Below are 22429 nucleotides of genomic sequence, written 5' to 3'. Positions count from 1 at the left end.
TGAACCTCATCAGATTTCTTTTGACCCAATCCTCCAATTTGTCTAGGTCCCTCTGTCTCCTATCCCTACCTTCCAGGGTATCTACCACTCCCCGAAGCTTAGTGTCATCTGCAAACTAGCTGAGGGTGCAATCTACCCCATCCTCCAGATCATTGATGAAGATGTTGAACAAAAGTGGCCCAGGACCGACCCCTGGGGCACTTGTGACCGGCTGCCAGCTAGACATGGAGCCATTGATTACTACCCGTTGAGCCCAATAATCTAGCCAGTTCTCTATCCATTTTATAGACCATTCATCCAACCTATACTTTAACTTGCTGATAAGAATACTGTGGGAGACTGTATCAAAAGCTCTGCTAAAGTCAAGGTATATCACGTCCACTGCTTTCCCCACATCCACAGAGCCAGTCACCTCATCACAGAAGGCAATCAGGTTGGTCAGGCATGACTTGCCCTTGGTGAATCCATGTTGACTGTTCCTGATCACCTTTCTCTCTTCCAAGTGCCTTAAAATGGATTTCTTGAGGACTTGCTCCATGATTTTTCCAGGGATTGAGGTGAGGCTGACCGGTCTGTAGTTTCCTGGAGCTTCTTTCTTCACTTTCTTGAAGATGGGCACTATATTTGCCTTTTTCCAATCATCAGGGACCTCCCCCAATTGCCACAAGCTTTCAAAGCCAGCCCTAGTCCATTGGAGTTCCCGCTGTCACTCCAGCCCAGCCACTCCAGGATGACCGCAGGAGCCCCTCCTCACATGGTAGTCTGGCAGCAGGAACGCCAGCCACCATGAGGAGAGGCTCCCATTGAGTGTGTGATGGGCATCTGGGGCCTTCCTTTGCTGTCTGCCCGCGCTGAGCGCCCATGGCTCCATTTGATGTTGGCTTTATAAGTTGAAGTCTTTAAACCATGATTTGAGGACTTCCGTAATTCAACCAGAGGTTAGGGGTCTATTGCAGGATTGGGTGGTGGAGGTTCTGTGGCCTGTAATGTGAGGAGGTCAGACTAGATGATCACGATGGTCCCTTCTGACCTTAAAGTCAATGGGAGGCTGGTCATATTGGAAGAACCTTTATGGGACATAAGAATGAATTGCCGTTCTGGATTCAGACCCAAGATCTTTATAGCCTAGTGTCCTCTCTCCGACAGTAGCCAGAAACAGATGCTTCAGTTGAAGGTGTAAGAACCCCCCAGTACATACATAGAATCATAGGACTGGAAGGGACATTGAGAGGTCTTTTAGTCCAGGCCCCTGCTCTGAAGACAGGACTAAGTATTATCTAGACCATCTCTGACAGCTGTCTGTCCAACCGGCTCTTAAAAATCTCCAATGATAGAGATTCCACAACCTCCCTAGGTAACTTATTCCAGTGCTTAACTACCCTGACAATTAGGACATTAGGAAAAATGTCCAACCTAAACTGTCCTTGCTGCAATTTAAGCCCATTTCCTCTTGTCCTATCCTCAGAAGTTAACAAGAACAATTTTTCTCCCTCCTCCTTGTAACAACCTTTTATGTACTTAAAAACTGATGATATGTCCCCCCTCTTCTCTTCTTCAGACTAAACAAACCCAATTTTTTAATCTTCCCTCATAGGTCATATTTTCTAGACCTTTAATCATTTTTGTTGCTCTTCTCTGGACTTTCTCCAATTTGTCCACATCTTTCCTGAAATGTGGTGCCCCGAACTGGACACAATACTCCTGTTGAGGCCTAATCAGCACAGATTAAAGCAGAAGAATTACTTCTCGTGTCTTGCTTACAACATTTCTGCTAATACATCCCAGAATGATGATTTCTTTTTTTGCAACCATGTACACTGTTGACTCATGTTTAGCTTGTGATCCGTTATGACCCCCAGATCCCTTTCTGCAGTACTCCTTCCTAGGCAGTCATTTCCCATTTTGTATGTGTGCAATTTATTGTTCCTTCCTAAGTGGAGTACTTTGCATTTGTCTTCATTGAATTTCATCCTACTTACTTCAGACCATTTCTCCAGTGTGTCCAGATCATTTGGAATTTTAATCCTATCCTCCAAAGCACCTGAAACCTCTCCCAGCTTGGTATCATCTGCAAACTTTATAAGTGTACTTTCTATGCCATTATGTAAATCATTGATGAAGATATTGAACAGAACCAGATCCAGAACTGATCCCTGTGGGACCTCACTTGATATTCCCTTCCAGCTTGACTGTGAACCAGTGATGATTACTCTTTTGGAACGGTTTTCCAACCAGTTATGCCACCCACCTTATAGTAGCTCCATCTAGGTTGTATTTCCCTAGTTTGTTTATGAGAAGGTCATGCAAGACCAGTATCAAAAGCCTTACTAAAGTCAAGATATACCACATCTACTGCTTCCTCCCCATCCACAAGGCTTGTTACCCTGTCAAAGAAAGCTATTAGGTTGGCTTGATATGATTTGTTCTTGACAAATCCATGCTGACTGTTACTTATCACCTTATTATCTTCTAGGTGTCTGCAAATTGATTGCTTGTTTATTTGCTCCATTATCTTTCCGGGTACTGAAGTTAAGATAATTGGTCTGTAATTCCCCGGGCTGTCCTTATTCTCCTTTTTATAGTTTGGCACTATATTTGTCCTTATCCAGTCCTCTGGAATCTCTCCCATCTTCCTTGACTCTTTGAAGATAATCACTAATGGCTCAAATATCTCCTCAATGAGGTCCTTAGTATTCTAGAATGTATTTCATCAGGCCCTGGTGATTTGAAGATATCTAACTTGTTCTTTCCCTATTCTAGCTTCTGATCAGACCTCATTTTCACTGGCATTCATTAAGTTAGTTGTTCAGTTGCTACTAACCTTTTGGTGAAAACTGAAACAAAAAATCATTTAGCACTTCTGCCATTTCCACATTTCCTGTTTTTGTTTTTCCACCCTCATTGAGTAACAGGCCTACCCTGACCTTGGTCTTCCTCTTGCTTCTAATGTGTTTGTAGAATATTTTCTTACTCTTTGTCTTTGGCTAGTTTAACCTCGTTTTGTGCTTTGGCCTTTCTAATTTTGTCCCTACATATTTGTGTTATTTGTTTATGGTCATCCTTTGTAATTTGACCTAGGTTCCACTTTTTTTGTAGGACTCTTTTTTGAGCTTCAGATCATTGAAGATCTCCTGATTAAACCAAGGTGGTCTCTTGCCACGCTTCCTATCTTTCCTATGCTGTGGGATAGTTTGTTCTTGTGCCCTTAATAATGTGTCTCTGAAAAACTGCCAACTCTTTTGAACATGTGGTATATTTTCTCATCCTGACCTCTAATAGTTAGAGACTGGAGTAAGCCTTGAAGCACCAGTTTCAATATTCCTTCCAAAATTGTGTCATTAATTACAATAACTCTGGATATATTTGATGTCAAATCCCTTTTTGAATCTTAAGTTCTTGGCCTTAACAATTTCCTGTAACTGTGTGTGTGCCACAGCTGAATCACAGGTTGTGTGCAAAAGTATTTTCTTGGGTTGTTTTTGTGTTTCCCACCTTTTAATTTCATTGAATGTTCCCTGGTTCTTTCCTAATGAGACAAGGAGACTGAGGGGGCTGTGAGCCACATGGAAGCATCCTTAGTATTCCTGGCCCCGTAGGGTGAAGGAGGGAAGGGTACTGTTCAGATAAGAAGTGGAAAGCGGGTGAGGTTCTTCCTGGGCTGAGTCCTTGACCTGGGAGTGATTGAGTCCTCTCTAGCCCCTCAGTAAAGGGCATTACAGACAAGGATACACAGATCTTTATTGCTCCAAGGAGAAAGGTTCATTGAGACAGTGATAGTCCCTAGATTGGGACACGTCCTAGCAGTGGGATCAGTTGAACACTGCTGATCATCAATTGTCAGGAAATGCCTGACCCTCTTTCTTGTGCTATTCACAAGTCAAAACTGCATTGTTTGCTCAGTTATTTCCCCCATACAAAACCCACTGTGAAAAGCTGTTGTCGTTGTTACAGCAATACAATTATTTGTTAAACCATCACACTGTGTCCAGCACCATACAAAATACATAAGAGGACAGGTGCTGATCTACAGATTTTTGTCCAAATGACAGATCTGCCTAGGGTGACCAAGATAAGATAGCAAGTGTGAAAGATAGCAGGGTGGGGAGGGGGTAATAGAGTCCTATATAAGGCAAATCCCCTAATGTCGGGGTCATCTGCTCACCCGAGCCACCCCTCCTGCATGCCCATTGCCCAGACTGAATGCCATGCTGGGCTCTGGGAAAGCAGAAGGGAAGATAGACGCTGCCCAATAATGTGGGGACACGTTAGGTTCAGGGGCTAGCAGAGAGGATCTGGGCTATAGACTCTCCTTCCACCCCACACCTGCTCTCACTGCTCACCTCAGATCCTGAAGAAATCATGGAGCAGGTTCTTAAGCATCCATTTTGAAGCACTTGGAGGAGAGGAAGGTGGTCAGGAACAGTCAACATGGATTTACCAAGGGCAAGTCATGCCTGACCAACCTGATTGCCTTCTGTGATGAGATCACTGGCTCTATAGATGTGGGGAACGAGGTGGACGTGATATACTTTTGATTTCAGCAAAGCTTTTCATATGGTGTCCCACAGTATTCTTGCCAGCAATTTAAAGAAGTCTGGGTTGGATGAACGGACTATAAGGTGGATAGAAAGGTGTCTAGATCTTCATGCTTAATGGGTAGTGATCAATGGTTCAATGTCCAGTTGGTAGCCAGTATCAAGCAGACTGTCCCAGAGGTTGGTCCTGGAGCCAGTTTTGTTCAATATCTTCATTAATGATCTGGAGGGTGGGGTGGTTTTGTACCCTCAGCAAGTTTGCAGATGACACTAAGCTGGGAGGAGTGGTAGATACGCTGGAGGGTAGGGATAGGATACAGAGTGACTTAGACAAATTGGAGGATTGGGCCAAAAGAAATCTGATGAGGTTCAACAAGAACAAATACAGAGTCCTGCACTTTGGATGGAAGAATGCCATGCACTGCTACAAACTGGGGACCAACTGGCTAGGCAGCAGTTCGGCAGAAAAGAACCTGAGGGTTACAGTGCACAAGAAGCTGGATATGAGTCAACAGTATGCCTTTGTTGCCAGGAAGGCTAACAGCATATTGGGCTGCATAAGTAGGAGCATTGCCAGCAGATCGAGGGAAGTGATTATTCCCCTCTATTTGGCATTGATGAGGCCATATCTGGGATATTGTGTCCAGTTTGGGCCCCCCCACTATAGAAAGGATGTGGACCAATTGGAGAGTCCAGCAAAGGACAATGAAATTGATCACCGGGCTGGGGCACATGACTTATGAGAAGAGGCTGAGGGAACTAGGCTTGTTTAATCTGCAAAAGGGAAGAATAAGGGGGAATTGGATAGCAGCCTTCAACAACCTGAAGGGGGGTTCCAGAGAGGATGGAGCTATGCTGTTTTGAGTGGTGGCAGATGACACAACAAGGAGCAATGATCTCAAATTGCAGTGGGAGAGGGCTAGGTTGGATATTAGGAAAACATTTTCACTAGGAGGGTGGTGAAGCATTGGAATTAGTTACTTGGAGAGGTGGTGAATCTCCATCCTTAGAGGTTTTTAAGGCCTGGCTTTTCAAAGCCCTGGCTGGGATGATTTAGTGGGTGTTGGTCTTGCTTTGAACAGTGAGTTGGACTAGATGACCTCCTGAGGTCGCTTCCAACCCTAATCTTCTTTGATTCTATAAAGATCCTTTTTCCAAAAAAAAGTTTATTTTTAAGTTAATCGCTTTAGAAATTGGCCTGCATCTTGCTGTAGTGGTCCGCAGTCTGTTTGGAGCATCAGCCTTTTCCTAGTCAATGATAGGGAAGAAAGATCTTTGTTCTGAGCATTGCTGGTTTTTCAATGTGGAGTTAAGGTAAGTGCTATTTTAAATCTAACAATTTATTCCCTAATCTCCTGAAACATAACTTGTTAGTTAAAATCAGTTTGGATTCCTTCTCTGCATAAATACTAATGTTTAAACCTTGCATTGCAAGTTTTATAGTGTGTTGTAATTTTGTTTACATCAGTGCGCTGGGAGCCAGGATGGTACTGAGTTCAAATCCATCAGCCACCATTCACCTCAGGCAATTCAGTTCATCTCTTTGTGTGTCAGCTCTCCAGCTGTCTTAAAAAATAAGACAGAAAAGCAAAACCTGCTTGAGAACCAAGTGCTGCATCCGATCAGAGCTCTACCGAGTAAATAAATCCTATAAGGATAAATCCAGTGTCACTTTCTGTTGATTTATATCCTTGCTAAATAATCCACAAAAAACAATCTTTAGACTTTGAATTTCCCAGTATATAATCCGTGCATTGTGATGCACTGCATTTATATACAAATATTACTTCAGAAGGGGGAGTCAAGTCTCTATATTTAGGATGTGTGCGTCTGGTAATGGGCAGCATATGCTTTTCACCTTTATTATTTGTATAACGTCTAGGTATGAATAGTGCTTGACAGGCAAATAAAAAAGCAAAGACTCTGCTCAGAGAGAGTTCACATTCTAAATTAAATAAAAGAGAAAACAAAAATGACAGCAGACCAAGGTGGGATAAAAATAAAAACAAGTGAGATTTGGCAGAGAGGTGGGATAAAAATAAAAACAAGTGAGATTTGGCAGAGAGGTGCAACAATTGTACTGTAATTGGGGAAGCATAGATCTCCCACGGAAAGCAAATTATATATGCTCATGTGATGAGGCAAAGAAACTGCTCCCCAGCCCAGGAGAGGTTAAAGAGAGCCTTTGGGCCTAGCTAGCCCCGCCTCATCATACCTACAGCCAATGCCATGCCTGGAGTGGAGAGAAAAGGAGAGAGCCTAGGCCACTTCAGAGCTGACTTGTGAAGAGGCAGGAGGTAGCTGCCACCCTACCTGAAAGGAAGGACTGCCAGCCAAGGCAGCCACCAGGGAGCATGTTCTGTCTCCCAGCCAAGGGACATTGTGGAGGAGCCATAGGAGCCTCTGGCAACTGAGGTAACTGGGTGACTACAACCCAGAGACATTGTGGGGTTTGGCTTCATCAAACTTACGGCTGCCCCACCCAAAGGAACCTGGAACTGCAGCAGGACACCACCCATGATCCACGGGAGGGCACTACGGGAGGCAAGCCACCCCAGTGAATTGGGCTGTATGGGCCATATCCCAGACTGAAGGGACTCTGATAGGAAGTAGCCCAGGGCAATGGATTTAGACTCACTGCTCGGAGCGCCCCCTGTTCTGGTGTTGACTGTCTCGGTCTCTGGGCTGGGATCCGGTGGAGTGGGAGGGCCCAGGTCTCCCTATCTCCACTGCCTGAAAGACTGAGGCACCTTGACCAGGGAAACAGGGCTGGAAGTCTGGCATGCCAACCACTAGACTATCTGGCCCTCAAAGCACCCTGGTACACTCATTTCTCCATTTTGCTCATTTAATTTTTGTTGCCCTTCTCTGTACCGTTTCCAATTCCAATATATCTTTTTTGAGATGCAGTGACCAGATTTGCCCGCAGTATTCAAAATGTGGACATACCATGGATTTATAAAGAGGCAAAACATAGAATCATAGAAGATTAGGGTTGGAAGGGACTTCAGGAGGTCATCTAGTCCAACCTCCTGCTCAAAGCAGGACCAACCCCAACTAAATCATCCCAGCCAGGGACTTCTTAAGCCACATCTTAAAAACCTCTATGGATGGAGATTCCACCACCTCCCTAGGTAACCCATTCCAGTGCTTCACCACCCTCCTAGTGAAAAAGTTTTTCCTAATATCCAACCTAGACCTCCCTGACTGCAATTTGAGACCATTACTCCTTGTTTTGTCGTCTATTACCCCTGAGAACAGTCTAGCTCCATCCTCCTTGGAAAACCCCCTTTCAGGCAGTTAAAGGCTGCTATCAAATCCACCCTCATTCTTCTCTTCCGCAGACTAAACAAGCCTACTTCCCTCATCATCTTCTCATAAGTCATGTGCCCCAGCCCCTTAATCATTTTGTCCTCCACTGGACTCTTTCCAATTAGTCCACATCCTTTCTGTAGTGGGGGGCCCAAAACTGGACACAGTACTCCAGATGTGGCCTCACCAGTGCCGAACAGAAGGGAGTAATCACTTCCCTTGATCTGCTGGCAATGCTCCGACTAATGCAGCCCAATATGCTGTTAGCCTTCTTGGCAATAAGGGCACACTCTTGACTCATCCAGCTTCTTGTTCACTGTAACCCCCAGGTCCTTTTCTGCCAAACTGCTGCCTAGCCAGTTGACCCCAGTCTGTAGCAGTGCATGGGATTCTTCTATCCTAAGTGCAGGACTCTGCACTTATCCTTGTTGAACATCATCAGATTTTTTTGGCTCAATCCTCCAATTTGTCTGGGTGACTCTATACCCTACCCCTGCCTTCCAGCGTATCTACCACTTCCCCCACCTTAGTGTCATTTGCAAACTTGCTGAGAGTGAAATCCACCCCGGGCTCCAGATCATTAATGAAAATGTTGAAGAAAACTGGCCCCGGCTTGTTACCAGCTTGTTACTGGCTGCCAGCTAGACTTCAAGCCTTTGTTCACTACCCATTGAGCCTGATGATCTAGCCAGTTTTCTATCCATCTTATAGTCCGTTCATCCAACCCATACTACTTTAACTTGCTTATAAGAATACGGTGGGAGACTGTATCGAAAGCTCTGATAGTGTCAAGGTATATCATGGCCACAGCTTTCCCCACATCCACAGAGCTAGTCATCTCATCGTAGAAGGCAATCAGATTGATCAGACATGACTTGCCCTGCGTGAATCCATGCTGACTGTTCCTGATCACCTTCTTCTCCTCAAAGTGCATCAAAATGGATTCCTTGAGGACCTGTTCCATGATTTTTCTGGGGACTGAGGTGAGGCTGACTGGTCTGTAGTTCCCCGGTTCCTCCTCCTTCCCTTTTTTGAAGATGGACACTATATTTGCCATTTTCCAGTTATCCAGGACCTCCCCCAGTAGCCATGAGTTTTTAAAGATAATGACCCAATGATTCTGCAATCACATCAGCCAACTCTCTCCGCACCCGTGGATGCATTGCATCTGGCCCCATGGACTTGTGTATGTCCAGCCTTTCTAAATGGTCTTGAACCTGTTTTTTCAGCACTGAGGGCTGCTCACCTCCAACATATTTTTGGTTTTATGATCTATCCCTTTCCTAATGATTCCCAACATTGTTAGCTTTTTTGACTGCTGCTGCACATTGAGTGGATGTTTTCAGAGAACTAGCCACAATGACCCCAAGATCTTTCTTGAGTGATAATAGCTAATTTAGACCCCATCATTTTATATGTATAGTTGGCATTATGTTTTCCAATGTGTATTACTTTGCATTTATCCACATTGGATTTCATTTGCCATTTTGTTGCCCAGTCACCAGGTTTGTGAGATCCCTTTGTAACTCTTCGCAGTCTGCTTTGGACTTAACTAAATTGAGTAGTTTTGTATCATCTGCAAATTTTGCCACCTAACTGTTTACCCCTTTTTCCAGATCATTTATGAATATGTTGAACAGTATTGGTCCCAGTAAAGACCCCCTGGTGGACACTACTATTTACATCTCTCCTTCTGAAAACTGACCATTTATTCCTACCCTTTATTTCCGATCTTTTCACCAGTTACTCATCCAGGAGAGGACCTTCCCTTTTATCCCATGACTGCTGACTCTGCTTAAGAGCCTTTGGTGAGGGACCTTGTAAAAGGCTTTCTTAAAGTCTAAGTACACTATCTCCACTGGATCACTCTTGTCCATGTGCTTGTTGACAACATTCTAATAGATTGGCGAGGCATGATTTCCCTTTACAAAAGCCATGTTGACTCTTCCTCAACAAAGCGTGTTCATCTGTGTCTGAAAATTCTGTTCCTTACTATAGTTTCAACCAATTTCCCTAGTACTGAAGTTAGGCTTACCAGCCTGTAACTGCTAAGATTGACTCTGTAGCCTTTTTAAAAAATTGTTGTCACATTAGCTATCTTCCAGTCATCTGGTACAGAAGCTGATTTAAATGATAGGTTACATACCACAGTTTGGGTTCATGCATGTCCCTTCCCTGTCCCCAAAAAATCCTTTTACTTATTAATCTAGCATGCATCTTTTTGCAATGTAGAAAACACATTTTAAAGTTAAGTACCAAATGTAATTTGTATGAAAGTGGCAAATTTACTAATACATCTGAAAAATAGGTATAATGCCAGCAATATTTTGAAGGTATTTATATGAAGAGTTGCAAACACACTCTCATGATCCTGGAGTGAATATCATCTTGTACTTTCCAAGGTCTTCCTTTCTTGTTTGCTAGCTTTCTGTTCTTTCTGTGGACATGTCTACACTTGATTTGGATGTGTAAATTCCAGCTCAGTAGATGTATGTGCATCAGCTTTGATCGAGCTAGTGCACTAAAGATAGAAGTGCAGCCACAATTATGCAGGCAGCAGAAGAGGCTAGCTGCTCTGAGTACAATCCTTCTCTGGACCCCACCTAACCCATCCCACTGCTCAGACCACAACAATAGTGCACTGCAGCTGCATAACATTGAAATCAAAACTGAGAAGAAACACGGGAATTCATTGCACTTGGGTGCTTTCCCTACCTCTGTCTCTGACATGTTGTGTGACCTGGGACCAATTATGTAACCTCTCTGCCTCTGTTCATGGATCTGTAAAGGGGAAGTGATACTAGCCCACCTTTGTGAAGTGCTCTGAGTTCCTCTGACAAAAGGTGCTATGTAAGTGCTAAGTAGAACTGTGATATCCATGACGATTCAGCTGAGGAGGAGTTGTTTCTGGCGGTCAGGGAGCATTTCTGGCCGCTTGAATGGCAAGGTGAGGTTTGGGTGGAGACATTCCCCCCACAGGAATCTCCCTCCCTCTTTGCTTGTCCTGATCTCTTGACATGACCTATCTCTTTTTGCTGCATGTTCCTGACCCCTCAGTCCATGAACCACCAGATCGCAGGTAAGTTAAATTGGGAGAACCTGCAGCATGCCAGAAGCAGGGAAGTTGAGTGGGTGGTAAGCCACAGGGGAACATGTTTAGCTCTCCCTGTTTCCCCTAAGGGGGAGAGGGAAGGGTGCTGCATGCCTGAAGAGGAGAAGCAGGGGTAGGGAAGTGGGCTGGGACTCCTGCTGGGCTGAGTAATTAACCTGTGAGTGATTGAGTCCTCTCTAGCCTTTCACTATGGGACATTATTGAGAAGTAAGCACAGGACTTTTTGCTCTGAGGAGAGTGATTCAAAACAGTGATGGCCTCCAGATTTGGGCACTTCCTGCCAGTAGGAGGAATTGAACACAGCTGGTCATCAATTGTTTGGAAATGCCTGATCTTGGGGATCATTATTATTGGATTTCACAAATTAGAGCTGCGTTGTTTGCTCAGTTATTTCCCCGGTACAAAACCAACTGTGAAGGGGTATTGTAACAGTGGCAGTGACAATGACAAACACTTCAAAATTAGTACATGAAGAAAATAAACAATATTTATTCATTAAATCATCATAGCATGTTCAATACTACGAAATACGTAGAGCTCCTATGACACACACCCACCGGCTGCCTCTCTCGTGTTCTTGCAGACTCTGCCTGGTGCTCTCTCTTCCTCCTGCTTTTCCAGGCCCAGCAGAAAGAAGAAGCTGGTTGCAGCAGGGTCAGTGCCCCACAGGGACTTTGAGCTGCAGATGTGGATACAAGGAACTACTGGGGGAAACTGGTGGGGGGTGGGGAGAAGAACGAGGAGCTTCTAGGTAGAAAAAGGGGGATGGGAGGAGGTGGAAAAGGGTGACGGACTATTGAGGAAAAGGTGAGCTGAAGGGTTACTGGGGGGAAAGGAAGTGGACAGGAGCTAAGGGGAGAAGGGGTTAATGTGGAAGAGAATGTGCGTGACAGGACTTAGTAGAGACATGAACTACTGGGTCTAATGCCAACCCCTTAAATACTCCCTGATAACAGGTTCCCTTTGGGCTGGTGACTGCAAAGTTCCTCAGACTGCCCTGGTTCCCCTTAACTCCTCCCACTAGCTGCCCCTGGTTCCCCACAAACCCTTGCTCCCAACTTTTGTGGGTAATAAATCAGGCCCTGCATCTCCACCCCAACACCCAATGGATCAGTGAACCATGATTAGGAAAGAGGCCACACCAGTTTTCTTTCGGAGCATTCTGCATTCTGCTAGCCTCCTCGAAAGTCTGAGGCCCCACTGCTTGAGCATGAGTGGCAGACTTCAATGGGACTAATTATTATTGTTTGTATTACCCTAGCCCTCGTCACAGAGCAGGAGCCCCACTATGTGACTTAGGTGGCTAACATTATTCACAGGATCTGTGTAATTTTTCTTAAATCAATTGCTAACAATGACGATGAGAATGGGGAGTGTAATACTAATGTTAAAAGGAGTATTGCCCTGGAACAAAGCAACAAGTAGGGAAAATGACCTTTTCTTAAGAATAACTGTTTGTTTTTCCTTTATTTAAATTACTGTCGTGGAGCCCATCATTCACTTAGACTGGTTGGTAATTTCCCTTTAAAAAGCGTGTGATCAAAACCAAGATAAGAGCAGCAAGCAATAGCATAACCAGCACGATGCAAACAATTCCTGCAGCACCGATCCCACAGGAGAGTGTGACAGTGGATAGCTTAGCACCTGCTAGAGCTTTGGGCTCACAACACACTGTCCCATCAGGGTCTTCAATTTTATCCATATTCCGCTTGTACCAAGTTAATAAACCAATATTAGAGCAGGTGCATTCCAGTGGATTGTAACTTAAATTGATTATGCTCTGGCCAGATAAGTTAGTTAACAAATCACGTGGTATAACATGGATCTTATTATTGGCAAAATTGAGATAGATGCTTTTGAGATTGGAAAATGCATCTGTGCTGAATGTAATAAGCTTGTTGTGGCTCAGATCAACATGCCTTAGCTTCTTGAGGGCGTGAAATGCTTGGTTTTGTATAGCTGTCAGATCACAGAATGATAAAATTAACTCCTCTAAACTGGGTACCTGGTGAAACAGATTTTCATTCAGAATCATCCCTGACTGAAAACTATTCCCCTGAAGGTTCAATAGGAAAAGGTTCTGCAGACCCTGTAAAAGATATTGAATGTTGGTATCAATATAAGAGTAAGACAGGTTCAAGACATGCAAGAGATGCAGATTGCGGAAAGGACCCTGGGAAGCATTAATGTGAAGACGTGTAAAAGCCAAATCCAGGTGCTCCAGGTTAGCACATTCCTTAAAGGACAAATCTTGGAGCTGAAGCAGCTTGTTGTAGCTCAGATTCAGGTGCTGTAATCCACTCAGGCCTTTTAGCTGCTTGCTGCAGCAGTCTACATTTGCTATGTGGCTGTGGCTTAAATCCAGGTGTTGAAGCTTTGACAGTGTTTCTAAACAACCAGAGCCTAAGTCCAGACTCTCAGCATTTCCTCTGATATAGAGGTGAGTGAGGGAGGGGAAGGCGGCAGAGCTAATGTTACAAATGTGCTTAAAGGCATTCCTATTGAGAATTAACTCTTCCAACATGTTCATGCCCCTGATGTCAGGAGGTAACATGCTGATGTAGGAATGAGTTAGATCCAGTCTTTGGAGGTTGCTCAAACACTGGAACGTGGCAGCAGTCAGGTAAAGAAAATGCCTCCTTTGCAGACTGATATGTTCCACAGAGATATTGCACAAGTTCTGTAGCATGGTAGGGGTTATAGGAAGCCCATCGTTTACATCCTCAAATGTCCCCAGCCAAAGTGTATGGATTTTGGTATCCTGCATCCCTGCTAAAACCACAGAAATGTCAGTGCAACCTCCAAAGTCCAAGCTGTAAAAGAAGTTGGACTGAAAAGCCCCAGCTTCAATGTGTGTAATATCATTGCCCCTCAAGATCAGAGTTAAATTCTTCATCTGCAACAGAATATCGATGTCTTTTGCTGCTATTCTTTGTATGTTATTCCTTTGAAAATCCAGGTATTTGAGGTTTCTGGTTGGAAAGCTTGGAGGGAACTGCAGTGAGGAGATGTGATTGCTGCCCAAATCAAAAGTCTCTAAATTATCCAGATTCTGCATTGGAATAAATGCTAAACTGGTTAGACCTGTCTGAGTTAAGACAAGATGTTTCAGAGAGTGAGGACCAACAAATGCTGTGTCAGCCAGAAACATGAGTAGATTTCCAGTCAATACAATCATGTTCAGATGAGCATTGCTTTGAAAGGCACCTTCGTACACCCAGTTAATTTGACACCTTGAAAAGAACAGAATAATCCAACATTAGTAATAAATCAATCTGTTAAAATGTTCCCACTATTACTATCATTTAAAAATGATACTCCAATTGCACTCTCACTTGCATAGAAAAACTATGGTCTTCTTTGGGTTAAAAGCTATGATTTTCTTTGCTGGCGGGATGTAGCTGATATTCAGAAACCCATTTTTTAAAAGTCAGATAAGACAAAAACATGATGGGAAGTGAAAACTGTCTAGGGCTGACTGGCTCTGGAAGTCCCAACTGTGAACTTGTGCATGAAAGTCACACAGAGACATGCTAAGTAAGGGTGGGTTTCCCATTGCCTTCTCTAATCACCACAATCAAAATCTTATCCCTATAATAAAGGCACTTCTTACAAGGCTAGAATCTTCTCCCCACAGCTAATGAATGACATTTTCATGGAAAAGCAGGTGAGATGTTTGCTACAGCAAATTTGTGGTGCTAGCCTAAATAATAGATAGGACATGAGGATTTCACCCATTGTCCTACAAATGTCCCAATGACTTAAAAGCAGAAAGCCCAGAAACAAGCTATTTCCAAACAACTAGGTATTCTTGATAGGCAAGACCATGCAACAGTTGTCTGCAAGGGTCTCTGAAGGTTCTGCTGTGAAGACGGTTGCCATGGTACGCTATGGAAGCCTTCAGTTCTTATTAGAATTGTAAAAAGGCTGAAATAAGGGCATCTAAACAATGGTAGATTTGAAATAAGTTACGACTTGTGTGATCAGTGGAAATGACAGAGATCGACAGTACCTTGTTAAGTCTAGATATACCAGATTCTTTAACTTGCTGAAGGTTGAACTGTGAAGGGAAAAGAGCAAGTTAAAGCTGAAGTCAAGGATTTCTGTGGTGGCTGGAAGTCTTTCTGGAATCTCTCTCAGCCCTAAATCTTCACAGCTGTAGCTTTTGTTGGCTGTAACCTGTGGAAATTATGTATGTATATTATTAAATACACAGACACAGGCATACTGTGGATGTGAACATGGAGCTCTGAGATGCACATTTTACCAAGCAGCTCTCTTAAAAATAAACCATTTAGAAACATGATTCAAAACAGATCTTATGGCATTTACCATACCTGATCACATCCCACTGCATTCCAAAAACCTGAACCTGGAACAATGCAAACACCTAATGTAACACTGTACTTAAAAACAACCCCCCCACTCCTCCAGAAGCTTAAACACCTGGAGAGCAGTGAAGTGAGTGGAAACATTAATCCACAGACACCTAGATGGCTAATGGTGAAGAAACTGAGTTCAATTAAAAAACCTCAAACTGCTGAATTCTGCAAGGGTGGAGGTGGGAGTGGGGTGGATCAGCAGCAGGAAAGCAGAACAGGAGCTTATCAGCAACATACAAAAGTATATTTTGAAATCTTAATATAATCTTAATATAAATCTGAAATATGTTATCCAGGGACTTAATGAAATGCAGTTTTTCAACCACAGACTTGGATCTTTTGTGCTAATATTAAGTATACCTCATTCTGTATTTCCATTAATCAATTAAAATATGTAGGACAGTATGAATTATTAATCCCCAATAAATAATCCATGGGTTTTGTAACAAGTTTCACCCTAAAAAAAATTCTAGGGAGTTATAAAGATCTTGTATAGAATAAAAGAAAGCTTGGCTGAAAGTGCTAAAATACTGTTTTATAATAGAAAATGTCTGTTCAAATAAACAGGAGTCGAGATGTGTTTATACTCACAGCAAGGGACTGTTCAGCACATTAGCTGAAACTTGACAAAAATTAATATCTGAGAAACTGACTGAAATTCCTTTAAAGACTTTTCAGTCTAAGTGGAAATGGAATCATCTGTCTCTTATGCAAATAAATTCAATTCTCCAAAGTTGAAACAGGGATTCATTAACATACCCACTGGACCTGCCTCTGACTTCATAGGAGTCTATATGGTCAATCAAAATACCAAAGGTTTTATGCACTTTCAAGCACAGACCCTCAGTAGGCTGAGCTTTGTGACTGGGTGAAAAAAAATGCATGAAAAGTCCAACTTTATTTCAGGCTTCAAACCCATGCTGAAGTTCACAAGCGCAGTGGAATCAATGCCCAAGGAACGGCTACCACTCAGAAACAATGGAATAAGAGTGCAGGAAAGAGGCAGCCACGCACCAGAGGACTACAAGTCTTCCTCGAAGTAAGACAAGGCCTTGTTTCTTAAAGGAACCGTCAGAAAAAGACTACATTGTCTCCTCAAACACACTTAACTGCTGCTGAAATTAGCTCCAAAGAAATCTTAGAAGGTTTCCTAGCCTATTCTACTGATTCTCAAATGGTGAGACTAAATATAACAGGCGTTGTCTAAAGGGTTAAATAAAATAACTCTCAATTTACTACAGAAAACACAGCTAAGCTTTGAAGGATGGACGGTTCTGTACAAGTGTTGGCCAAAAACAGGAAGAAAAAATTGTGAAAATTTTAATTTTTTCAGTTTTTCATTGAAATTTTGTATATAAAAAAAAATTAGACCAACCGTATTCTCTACTTTAATAGAGTAAGCCACTAGTTCTCAACTGGGGTCCACGGTCCCCTGGAGTGGGAGTGCTGTCAGTGCCCCCCACATGGGTGGGGAAGGGTACACTTTACCGGGTCCCAGAGGCCGGTCCAGGCTGTAACCCCTATGGGTATGTGTGTGGGAGGGGGCCCGTGTTACAAGTTAGTACTGGGCCTGAAAAAATTATGCTTGGGCCCTGGGTGCCATGACCCATTTTGGGGGTCCACCAAGCAGGGCTGCTCTGAGCCCTGGTGCCTGAAGCTCTGAGTCCCAAGCTCTGGCAGCTTGTGGCTAAAGCCCAGAGCCACAGTAGCCCCAGGGAAGAAGCCCAAGCCCACCTGCCCCATGAAGCTGAAACCCCAAGTAGAAGCTGTACCCTAGGGCAAAAGCCCAGAGTCCTCCAACCCCCCAGCTGAAGCCTGGAGCCCTCTCCCCCAGACCATGGAGTTTTTATAGCATGTTGGGATGGTGGCTCTGAAAGAAAAAGGTTAGAGAACACCTAAAGTAAGCGACATTTCTATTATTGGACAGTAATAAGTTCATGGGAAACTATTGCTTACTATAACAACCAGACTCCAAGAGAAGCCCCCTAGACTTAAGAGCAGGTATCAGTCTATTAGTAGCTGATAATGAACATAGGGCCATTACTGTTTTTCAGTCATCCCACAAATGGGTGATACAAGGAGCATGTGGGCTTCACCTTCCATTAGCTAGCAGGATGTGAATAATTTTTACTGTGTCCTCTATTAAACCATGGACTATTTTGTATTGCTATCCAGTGTTGCTGAGAATTTCACAACTTTGCCAAATGGAAAACTAAACTAACACTTTTTTTTTTTCATTACATTAGACTATGAAACTGTGGGCAACAAGGTGGCTGTATAGCTGGGTGATCAAGGTGCTGAGCCCCCAAAATTTGGATCCAAAAGATGCTGTAATGGCTTAAGTGTGCTAATGGACCAATCACAAGTCTTAATTTTATAAACGCATAACAGGAGGTGGTCCACCCAGGAGATTCACGAAGGGTTTCCCTTTTAAATCTTTTGGAAACTCCCTAGATGTGCATGCCTCAGTTTATGCTTGGGAGGACACGGATACAGTCCTCCGCTCAAAGGGTTGACACTTAATTTCTTCAAAAACAAAATGTCTTTTTATTAAATGCTAATTCTAATACAATTTAAATTGAAAATCAATGTCAGAAATGAAATAAGCCACTTGGGACAATCCACGACTCCATAAACTATATAACCTAATGTGGCGCACCATCAAATATAACAAACTCTAAAATTGCAGTGCAAAACTCATAACACAATATAATATTTCCTTGGCATATATTATAATGTTATGAATACTTAAATTGGGACACAGCATGGTAGACATACGTTACAACATACAATATACCAGAGAGAGAAAGAAACCCTGTATGCATATGTATAAAGCCTTAAAACAATGTTATATTTTAATATCAAACTTATTACAATGTATCATACAATTTCCTTATACATATATATACAGTAACATTACAATAACACTCAATATTGCTACAAACTAATGTTCTGTGAATGTTGATCAGGCAATCCTAGACAGGGTGGCATAGGAGGTCATTCAAACACAAGCATCCAGCTTTATTTACAATCATACCCATACATTCTTTATATTTAGAAGAGTCACACCACTTCTTCTTCTTGGTCAAATCCCTCTGTTTTGTCTCAGGTCCTTCTATTCTGTCTGTGCTGCTGCTGTCTTCTGTGCTCCTCCAATCATCTAGTCTTTGCCTTATATATGATTTTCTTCCCTTTCCTGATTGGTTGCTTTCTTAATATCAATCAACATCATCTTCCCCTCCCAAGGATAATATCATTTTCAACCAATCAGTTGTCTGATATGCTAATTAGCTTCTCTTGTTTACTCAAACTTAGACCTCCTTGAGATCCTCCTTCCTACCTAACTGATCCTTCCCTGCAGGTATTAGGAGTGACCTTTATCTCACCCCAGTCTACTTTTCTGCTATTGGTCAGTTTCTGAACATCTCCATTTGTTTCTCACTTTCTCTCTCTCTAACATGACATCATCACATCCACCAGTTGAGGTTTCTAGCTAAAACTTGCTCTAAACTATCATTATTGGTTTTTGCCTTTTATGTAGCTGGGTGGGAAGGGCCAAAAACATTTTCTGGCATGGGTGACAAAACAGCTAGGGCTAGTCCTAGTGAACAAGTCGCTAAGAGGCCCAGCACAGAACTCATAACCGAGAAGGAACGAAGGTGCCGATAAGGCTATTTTCATGTCCTCCTGATCCTGGGCTGCTGTGGGATGCCTGACATAATTTATATAGTCCTGAGGGCTTGTCTAAGTTACAGCAGCCTCCCTTTGTTGCAGCCCTGATTTTGACATGCCACTCTTGCCCCCAGCCTGCTCCTTCCTGCCCACAAAGCCAACATTTGTGAGGGACTCTTTCACAGTTCCTGCAGTGGAGGAATCCTGCCCCAGCCAGATCCTGGAATTTGAGATTCCCTTTGTCACTCTGCCCCCTTTTATCTGGTGTAAAGGAAACAGAGCAGGGGTGAGGAACTTGCCTTATCTTGGGAAATCTTGATTTGACTGGTTAGCAGCCCCTGATATCCTGGCAGGAGGCTCTGAGGAGGAACGATTTTTATTTATTTAACCACATCACAATACACCCTACTAGCCATGGTTCCAGAATATGTTACTGGCTTACTAACTATTTAAATTTAAATCATTTGTGTTGAGAACAGCAGTGCCTCACTGTACAGCCAAAATGATTATTGGATTCTCTCAGGTATGTCTACAATTAAAACACTACAGCAATACAGCTGTGCCATTGCAGCTCTTCACTGCAGACGCTACCTATGCTGACAGCAGGGGTTCTCCCATCAGTGTAGGTAAGCCACCTCCCCAAGAAGTAGTAGCTAGGCTGCCAGAAGAATTCTTCTGTTGACCTAACACTGTTTACACTGGGGGTTAGGTCAGTATAGCTACATCTCTTACGGGGTGTGGATTTTTCACTCTCCTGAGAGATGTGTAGCTATACCATTGTAAATTCCTAGTGTAGACCAGTCCTCAGACAGTGTTTAGCAAAAGCAGCCATATCACAAATAGATGCCTACAGCGCATAATGGGAAAGAGTGCTGAACTGAGGTTATGTCTGTACAATTTATGAATGCTGATTGATTATGTGAAATTATATTGTGCAAAACTGGTGAAACGTCTGCCTATATGAAGATGGATTCACCATTACTGATGGTCCCTCTTGCAGATACAGGGACAATGGGAAACACTTATGGTTAACAACAGTACTTAGATCTCACAAAGCTTATGCTAATAAAGCAGCTGAATCTTCTGGGGGAAAAGAAACAGTTTAGCTGTTTTGTCTGAGGGAGGGGAGAAGGTAGGAGCAGTGGAAAACTACCAGGAGTAGAACAAAAGAGACAAGATGACCAGCAGCAATTTAAATAAAGAAATGCGCATGCAGATAAAGTGAGCAGACAGGCAAAGGAAGCAAGGGATAGGAGAGAGCAAGGTCATAGATGCTGGGTGAGGATCTTCAGGGGGAAGAGGTCACCCAGCAATGTAGCAGCCTCCTGTGGGAGGGGAATCTGCCTGCTTTCCTGAGCTCATAGGATTCTGGCCTACCCAAAGGACTTGAACCCTGGCTCAGAGAATGTCTTGAAGAAACTGAGGGAAAGATATGCATTTAGTGCTTATTGTTTTGTATGATCTGTGTGCTCCTGTGCTTTACATGTATGTATGCACATGTACATGACTCTATATGTTAACCACTGCCCAAGAGCGGTAAGCTGTGGACCAGACGCTTCACACCTTCAGGGGTGGAATTCTGGGAGAGGGGTGTGTTCAAGTAGTTAGGGTATCTTGGGAGGGAGTGCTGGTCCTGAGGGCCCAGGGTAGGTGGGCTGAGGAGCCCCATTTCTGAGAAGGGGTAACAGCCACCGCACCGCACGCTACAGCACTGGTTCCTTCCTTGGCCTGTCTGATGCATTTACTGGGCATTAGAAGCTTAACACACATCCCAGGGGAATCCAGAGCACAGAGGGTTGTATTCTTCCCACAGCAGTCCCAGTGTGTGGCTGGTAGGGCACGCTCACTAGGATCTGTACAGAAACTGACTTGTAACAAAATAGTTACATTTTCTTTCCAAGTAGAGGGCCGAATAATTCCTAGGTTGCTCAAAATTTTCAGTACTCAGTAGGAATTTTGCAAGTAAAGCAAATATAGACAGCAGACCCACAAACAGGAATTAGGAATGACAGGAGATATAAAGAAGTATATAAAATAATCAGAGTGACAGCAAATGAGTAGCTCCCAGAATTAAATAACCAGAGACAATTCTAATTTAGAAGTTCCTAGGGAAATGTCAAATACAGACTTAAGAAAAACTAACACATTGTGGACTGATGAAAGAAAGACTGTTTTGACACAATGCATAATTAACCTGTGGAACGTGCTGCCATAGCAAGTTACTGGAGCAAATGACTTAGTAAGATTAAAAAAAGAAAAGAAAGGTTTAGCTGCTGATGTAAATGATAAGAGTGTCTGCATTATGCCATCCCAAAGTTACAAGAGCGAGCAGCCCTTATGTTTCAGGGCATAAAGTGGTCTCCAGATGGAGTACAGGAAAAAAATCCCCCTTACAGTTTTGCACAATTGGGGTGATAATGGGAGCTGTACAACTTCAATAAAGCAAAGAATCTATTATAGGCCACTGTGGCACATAGAATATATATTAATTCCGATAGTTCTCCCCATACTACCAAGTCCCCCTCAAATGCCTTCATTCCTCACCCCTCCACCCCACCCACCGGCCAGCCCTGCCCTGCCCTTTTCATTAAGAATTAATCAGCCCAGACAAAAGAGTGCCTAATATTTCCTTTTCTTATTGTTTTGGTGTGGAAGCGTATGTCTGCTCAGCCCCAAATGTCTGCTATATAAAAGAGAGTCATTGTCCTGTTCATTTATTCTGGTATCTACAAATTCTTGGACCTAAATGGTAGGAAACAAACCCTTTATAGCCTTTTCTCTTTCCAGCTCTGACATCTTGCTGAAGAATGCATATGAGATTTCAATAGCCCCAAAGCATTATAATATGGTAAAGCATTGTCAGTTTCTGGCAGATACAAAAGGATCCCATATAAAAGGGTTAGTTGTGCGTCTGAGTGTGTCTTTAAAGACCTGCTTATTTTCCCTGTTGGAGGCTTATGGACATCCCAGAGCCAAAAAAAAAAAAATCTCTCTGCACTTCAAAGCAATCAGATGTTAGCATGCAAATAATCACCAAAAATTAATTATTGATTCTCTAGACATAAGGCCCCCTGGCCCCAAGAGAGACAAATAACTATAGCACTCACCTCAGTGCACATCTTATCAACAGGCTGAGTTACCGCACAGCTAACACAGACGAGCCCCATCAAAATCAACCAATATATACGGCAAGTCATTAAGGAGTTAGATGGCTTCTAAACTCAGATAATCTTGTGGTATCTTCTCTTAATGAAAGCAAAACAGAACAGTGAAACCAAGACAAACTGAAATTATCTGCTAGAAATGAATTAAATGGTGGACACAGGAAAAGAAAGAACAGTTTGATAAACTTCTCAGGCTTAGCAAGAGTGAAATCACAGTCATGGCACAAAAGGGGAAGTTCCCTGTTTTAAATA

At 43.1% G+C, this 22429-nt stretch overlaps 1 protein-coding gene across 1 annotated transcript; it reads right to left on the bottom strand.

The window, feature by feature from the left end:
- Positions 1-11474: 11474 nt before the first annotated feature.
- Positions 11475-22210, bottom strand: CD180 (CD180 molecule). Its single transcript, XM_067568767.1, has 3 exons — positions 22121-22210; positions 14972-15138; positions 11475-14192 (listed from the first exon to the last, which is right to left on the bottom strand). Exons 1-3 carry the CDS (start codon positions 22208-22210, stop codon positions 12461-12463), a joined length of 1989 nt encoding a protein of 662 aa, XP_067424868.1. The 3' UTR covers positions 11475-12460.
- Positions 22211-22429: the final 219 nt, after the last annotated feature.

The sequence above is a fragment of the Emydura macquarii genome, unplaced genomic scaffold, assembly GCF_026122565.2.
Source record: "Emydura macquarii macquarii isolate MOO-44397 ecotype Brisbane River unplaced genomic scaffold, CSIRO-AGI_Emac_v2 contig_2897, whole genome shotgun sequence".
Lineage (NCBI taxonomy): Eukaryota > Metazoa > Chordata > Testudines > Chelidae > Emydura > Emydura macquarii.
The sequence above is the reverse complement of the archived record's forward strand: the minus strand, read 5'-3'. Positions and strand labels throughout refer to the sequence as shown.

Coding starts and splice junctions, on each gene's coding strand:
- CD180 (XM_067568767.1), bottom strand. CDS start 22,210: ATGACTTGCCGTATATATTGGTTGATTTTGATGGGGCTCGTCTGTGTT. Junction 15,139..22,120: donor TTGATAAGATGTGCACTGAG/GTGAGTGCTATA, acceptor TAATTTCCACAG/GTTACAGCCAACAAAAGCTA. Junction 14,193..14,971: donor GTATATCTAGACTTAACAAG/GTACTGTCGATC, acceptor GTTCTTTTCAAG/GTGTCAAATTAACTGGGTGT.